Source organism: Gastrolobium bilobum, unplaced genomic scaffold (genome assembly GCF_033153095.1).
Source record: "Gastrolobium bilobum isolate Gb01-03AN ecotype WA unplaced genomic scaffold, APGP_CSIRO_Gbil_v1 utg69057, whole genome shotgun sequence".
Taxonomy (NCBI): domain Eukaryota; kingdom Viridiplantae; phylum Streptophyta; class Magnoliopsida; order Fabales; family Fabaceae; genus Gastrolobium; species Gastrolobium bilobum.
In genome coordinates this window covers 53,141-60,035 of record NW_026895406.1, presented here as the reverse complement: position 1 = coordinate 60,035, position 6,895 = coordinate 53,141, and the positions used below count along the sequence as shown (strand labels likewise).

The following is a 6,895-nucleotide window of genomic DNA, read 5'->3' as shown; positions in this document are numbered from 1 at the left end:
AAATTATATTATCTTTTAATTTCTGTTTTTCTCAAAAACAACTAACTACTGCCTATAAAAAAAAGCAACATTTTAACTTTTATTTTAAATTTTGTTTTTTTTTTTAAATTCTTATCCAAACATCTAAAAATTCTCAAAAGGATTTTTATTTTTAAAAAAAAAAAATTAGAGGTAAAAGCTCGTCCAAACGGGGACTAAACCTGTACGGCAAAACTAGCCAAGGGGAGAAGAATAAACATTTACATAGGTGCAGTTCATCCTGAACTAGCTTATTTAAGACGTGGCTATGATAAAACTGTAAAAAAAAAAAAAAAAAAAAAAAAAAAAAAAAATCAGAACAAATGCACTTTTAGCTATCATTGTTTCAAATTTATCAGTGGTTCAATCCGTTCTGTGAATAACTTAGAAAAAACACATAACACAAAGCCAATAGCAAGAGTCAGACATCATTGGTTTGTACAAGCCGTCCGATTCTTGATTAAGTTTGCCACATGCTGAGCCACCCATAATGAGCCAGCCTCAGTGCAACAGAAACCATGAGTGTGGTTTTCTCGTTCAATGGATGTGGCTATACCTGGAACCTGGTCTGAAATCTGTGACCAGAAGAAACTATAAATTAAGCCACAATAATCATTCAACACTGCGTAATGAGGAAGAAAACTTAAGAACAAAGAGAACTACCAGGGAAGTTTATCAAAGAAACAGAAGAACCGTGATCATGGCTAGCAATGTTTGCCTTTATTACAAAAACATTAACCCAATTCTTTCCCATAATTTATGTTAAAGAAGGGCACTCAACAGTCAACATTGATAATAAACTTCGAATATCCATTTAACCTTTCCATTGCATCATTTTTGGGACCACAAATATCACATACAAACTCAAACACATCCTACACATGCATTCCAAAGGAGGAACTATTAGACATGGATTCTTAAGGTACAAATCTTCTTTGTTTCATTCCTTAATATGATGCAAAAGCTTTCTAGATGATAAAAAAAGTAATTAAAATAAATAATGTTACCTCTTCAAGCAATTGAAGTGGGCCCCAGTGATCGTCAACACCGAATAAAAATGCAAATTGAGCCTTCCTTTCCCTTATAAATGCCCAATCTGGAGTCTCTGACAACTAACACAGAATGATCTGGTAAGCACATGATTGTCAATGTAGTTTAACATTGTATAATATAAACAATACTAAAATTTTATCCAAACTTTGAAATAGGAAGTGCATGCTTGGTATCCCAGTATAAAAGAAGGTTGAGTAGAGGGTCCGCATCCTCATAAAATAGCTACAACAAAACATGAAGAAATCCAAAAAAAGAAAAAAAAAATTGAAGGGGGATCTCGCTCCTCTAGAGGACAGGGGAATGTACAAGTTAGAGATTAATCAGACCAAGCAGCTAAGAATATTAACATCCTACTCATAAACTTCAGTAATGAACTTTGAGCATATCACTGAATTTGAAATTGAGAATTTGTGGATCTTTTTACCCCCTCCGATTTTGAAGAAACATGCCCTTGCCCCCAGTTGATTTTCTTGATCTTTTTAAATTGTCAGTTTCAACTTACATTTTATCAAGAAATTGGTGTATCCCTGAACCTTTCTGTGACATGTCATATTCATCCACATTAATACAAGAATGTTTGAGTCTGTTGAAAGTGGTAAAAGTGTTTTTCAGAATTTGGGGGAGATCGGATGATAAATTTGTATTTAAACTCTTAAGAATGACAATGCAAATCAATTTTTAAGCTGTTAAGAAAAAATGACTAATACTTATCAACTAGGTAACAAGAATCTAAAGTAATGTCATATATAACAATAGCAACTAAAGCCTTTTCCCACTAGGTGGGTCGGCTACATGAATCATATGATGCCATTGTGTTCTGGCAGACACCAATTCATAAAATAATGTCATATGTAAATAAAAATAGTTCTAAATAGTAAAAAGAAGGTAAACGGTTTAATTATAATTTATAAAATTTGAAAGGTATACTCAAAGAAAGGAAGCAATGTTACCATTCGAAATTCAGTCATGGCCATATAGAGGACATTTCGCATCGTATGGTACTGTGAGTTATAAAAGTTAAGAGAGTTAATACAAAAAAGATGCAGATGTAACCACACAGTAAAAAGCTATAAATCAGTATCAATAAAACGTGCATATTTTTCTATTAGTCTCCAAAATATAAATATAGGGATCAATAATAAGAAAGACAAAAAAAAATTGTATACAAGTTTAATGCGAACATTGAAGCCCCTCTTTCAACAGTAAAGCTAACCTGTGACAAGTGAGAGCATGCAGCCTCAACTGCATTGGCTGACCATGACTTCCCAAGGGATTTTCTGACAATAAAATTTAAAGCCAGGGCAGGCAACAGTCCTAATGATGCTGTCAGGTAACTAAGAGCAGAAGAAAGAATTTGGGATCTGAAACCCCATGTACCATTAGTCATTTCAATCTTCAAATACTCATTAAGATTTTCAATTGAAAATTATCATTAATTAGCTTTGACGCTGAATATTTAACAATAATAGATAGAAAATTACCATTTTTTATTTAACCCAAATTTAGGATCAGATCAAATTATAAAGATTGTTTTAAGTGAAAATCGAATCCCACGAGTTAATGATTAGAGTTTGAACCATGTCAAAGGGGTTTGACTTTGGGAGGAGGGGTGAGACTTACTTTGCAATTTTTCCAATAACTGACTGTGTTGCTGAGTGTGGGTTTAATGTCAAAAATGGATAAAGGCCAACACAATATTTCACCTACAGTGCCCAGGAGAAATGCAAACAGACAATTTACGAAGATCAGAAGTAATGAACAGGTGGCATGATGTGTTTGTCCTTAATTAAATATGCAAAGTTCCAATTACCTTCTCCGTAGACTTCTTGAACATTTCAATAGCTATGTATGAACCAATAGAGTGCCCAACCTAGTGAGAAAATCCTAGATTAGCTACCACAATTCCATATCATGTTAATGAAATTAAACTTTTCTATATGCAACACAACTTTTGGATAACATGATCTTTAGTAAAAGAATTTAATTAAACCTTCTTGCAATATGGTTTCTGGTTTCCCAAATCAATAGCTATATATGTTACGAAAACACAGACAAAAACTGCTTGCAAATAACTTTAGCTAAGATCCAGATTGAATTGATTCTTTTATAAAAATCAAATCCACTCCCCATTAAACTCCAACTAGCGAGGGTGGGGTGAGGCTATGTATGCAGCCTTACCCTTGCATAATTGCAAAGAGGTTATTTTCCGGATTCGAACCTGTGACCTAAAGAAACAACTTTACCACTGCTCCAGGTTCGCCCACTTAATTGATTCATCTATAATCATCTAATATTTTTTTTAGAGGATAAAAGGATGTTTGCTGACACATTCAAACAATTATTGAACTTAGTATCTCTAACGTCATCCAATATTTAATCATCGTCCTGATTAAAGTCATGACGATGGCAAGAAATGGCATCCAGATATCCTGATATATGATACTAGTACTCCAGACTATAATTTCATGTATTTTCTTTAACAGCAATCTATTAAATCAATTTCTCCATGCACATCAGAAACTCCAAATACTCCTCCTTTGTCTACTTTAAGTTGCACATTAACTGCCACTCCTTGCATAACACACTCAACTGAAAAACCTCCGTGTGAAAAGATGTCAACATACTTGCTCTAACGTGTACTGCATTGCAGTGCATATAATGTTGCAGGTGAATACAAAAGAAATGAAGTTATTTGCACCAAACTTTTAGATGTCTAAACACCATTGTAAAGAACCAATTCAACCCAAAAGCTTAAACTAGTGGGTGAATATTTTTTAATGGTTTATACTATTCTCTAACACGCCCCCTTACACGAGAGCCCACTGAGCTTGAAAGGTGGACAATACACAGGCCCACCTACCGGTGTTAAGAAAATTTCACAAGAGAAAGTGGAGGGGCGGTGAGTATCCAACTTGGGACACGAGCCTCTGATACCATGTAAAGAACCAATTCAACCCAAAAGCATAAGCTAGTGGGTGAAGGCTTTTTAATGGTTTATACTATTCTCTAACAACCATCATTAACCAAGGAGGAAAAGTTTGCATCTTGTACTATTACATGACTACCATTTTCCAGAGAATAAGGAATATTGATCAGTGTGTAGCAATTTGATGTTTTAGCTCATACAACTCTGCAAATAAACATGACACTGGAGAGGAATATTGGAGGTGCAGAAATAAAAGAACCCACCAGTAATATAGGAATCTCAATATTTTGCAGTTCCTCTCTGATGAAATCAATCTACAAACACACAAGGAAAGTGAAGACTATAATTATACATCAATACACTGTTAAAGTAAATCTATCTAAATCAAGAATGGACAAAGAATGTCAAGCATAAAAGCATGGAAATTAATGAAATGGATGAAAAATTTAAACTAAAAAACAAAGAAAGGAATGCATGTGTTTTGAACATTAGGAAATCTCAACATGCTAATCCAAAAGTGGTACTGCCTGTGACATAGTAGGAGAAATAACTCTAGGATCATAATTCTTGTTTCTGGTCAACAGTTGCCTACACCACAATACGAATTGAAAGTTTAAAAACTCAACTTGCCACCGTTACCACACCATCCAACAAAACATAGATAAACTAGAAGTTCAAAGAATGAAAGACTTCAAGTAATTCTGATTCCTTAATTTATTCAATTTTTTGTAGTTGACATCAAAAGGAGGGACACAGCTTGGCAAGTATCCCCAACTTGTAAATGACAATCGAAACAAACCATTTGTCAATCTATCTTACACTAGAACCACCCAATGATCTGTGAAGATCAAAATAGTAAGCATTGAATTACCTTATGATCGATTTGTTCTTGTAAAGTGAACAACCGTCCATGCTCCCAGTCCTAGCAACAAAACTCTGTAAGAGACATGTTATCCCCATCCCGGCAAACCAAACAGAACAAAAATGAACTTACCTTTTTTGATTGAGAGACATGGCCAATAGCTGATAGGTCAAAGAGAAACATGACTAGTAAGCATATTTGTGAATCAGTGTTCCCTATTAAAAGTAACCAACCATAAAGAAAGAGCTGCCATCACTTGCCTGTGACAGAAGCAGTTCCCCCAAGCTGCTCATATAGAAACTCCACAAAGTCCTTGTAGAATAAAACAACACCTGCAGTAAACAAAGATACCAAAAGCCACAACTAAAAAAAAACATAACATGGAAACATAAGCACGCTAACAAACAATCTAAGCCACACCTGGGTTTCCAGGAACAAAAACAACATGCAGACTTGGAGCATCAGCTTGAATCTCCAATATTTCAGAGGTATAACTAAAAAAAAATATAAAAAAAAGACACTTAAATTTAAAAATAAAAATAAAAATTGTCATCAGATTCAAAGTCGAGATTACATACCTTGACACATTGCATAATCGAAAATTAGCACGCCTTCTGGCCTTGGCATGCAAATTATTGTCCACACCCATGTCCTTATTCAAACACTTTGCACTAAACCTTGTCCTGGAAGACAAATTTGTGAGAATGAAACTTCTTTAATAATGTATAAAATTAGGGGATGGAAATAGCCGAAAATCTCATCGAAGAAAATTTAGGATAAATGGAATTCGCATATCCTGTAGCATCGAACATGTAACAGAAATGCGCATCTGCAAAGCAATAATTGGAAGGGAAGGTACCTGGAACTGGAACAAGGAGACAGCAAAACAGAGTGTGAGAGAGTTCGAACAGTCCAACGTGGAAACATTTGAATGCAATGCTCATAGCCTCATATGATGCAACAATAAATAATTAATTAATTAAGAGTCAACGTGGAAACATTTGGGTGCCTTTGTTTGAGGATAAAAAAAATTTTGCCACGAAATCATGATTTTCATAAACACGGTGCTAAAGTTATTTTAATACTGTTCCAAAAACTATATAAATTTTTTTCAACATATAGAATTTTAAAAATAGCACCCTTGTGATATTTTTAGATAGTATTTTGAAAAAAAAATTATACACAAAATAAAATCACGAAAAAATCAGATTTTTAACAAAAAATTTTGAAAACATTATATCAAATATAGATATAAAGAGAATTATCATCATCACTTTTTAGAAAATCTCAAAACATTCTCACTACCAAACATTCTCTTGCAATAACACGATATCAATATTTTATTGTGCACGCTCTTTCTTTCTTTTTAGTACAATGTCCACCTCTTTTTAATATATTATTGAGTAAATTTTACATAAATTTCATTAAACAAATACCGACTCTGAATAATTTAAGGATGGACGTCTGCCGTCTAAACTACCAAAAAAAAATTAATAATTTAAGGATATTCCCATAATAGTAAAATTAATTAAACAATAAAAAATATATCTGAAAATGTGTTTTATTAATTACCGTATATTTTTATTACTTTTAAAAATGAAATACTCGCTTAAAAAAATAAAGAAATACTCTTTTATTCTTATTTTCAAGTTTTTTTACTGCATTAAACACATGTTTATAAAAAAAAATTTATTTTATTTCACATATTATCACTCTTAAAAAAATATTTTCTTGTAATATTATCATTTCAACTATTTACATTATTATATTTTAAAAAATTCAAACCATACCATTCACTCAATTTACTTGAAAATTTAATACTTTGATGAGTTGATCGGTAAGCAAAATAATTGAAATGGAAAGAATCTATCTTTATGTTAAATTAGAATTTATTTTTTTAGAGTTATTTATTTTCTCTATCTATTATTTCTTGAAAAATAATTTTTTATTATTATTATTAAATTTTCTTCTTTTAAATTTAAATTCATCTCAATTTATTATAGGATAGGATATTGAAACAACCAACTAGTGTTACT

General features: G+C 32.5%; 1 protein-coding gene across 1 annotated transcript; it reads right to left on the bottom strand.

Moving 5' to 3' along the window:
- Positions 1 to 329: 329 nt before the first annotated feature.
- LOC133309787 (uncharacterized) lies at positions 330 to 5,797 on the bottom strand. The gene is made up of 13 exons (XM_061510613.1): positions 5,719 to 5,797; positions 5,438 to 5,542; positions 5,280 to 5,353; positions 5,120 to 5,191; positions 4,992 to 5,020; positions 4,869 to 4,919; positions 4,261 to 4,311; positions 2,882 to 2,941; positions 2,692 to 2,774; positions 2,285 to 2,432; positions 2,022 to 2,072; positions 1,026 to 1,130; positions 330 to 593 (listed from the first exon to the last, which is right to left on the bottom strand). Exons 1-13 carry the CDS (start codon positions 5,784 to 5,786, stop codon positions 447 to 449), a joined length of 1,044 nt encoding a protein of 347 aa, XP_061366597.1. The 5' UTR covers positions 5,787 to 5,797; the 3' UTR covers positions 330 to 446.
- Positions 5,798 to 6,895: the final 1,098 nt, after the last annotated feature.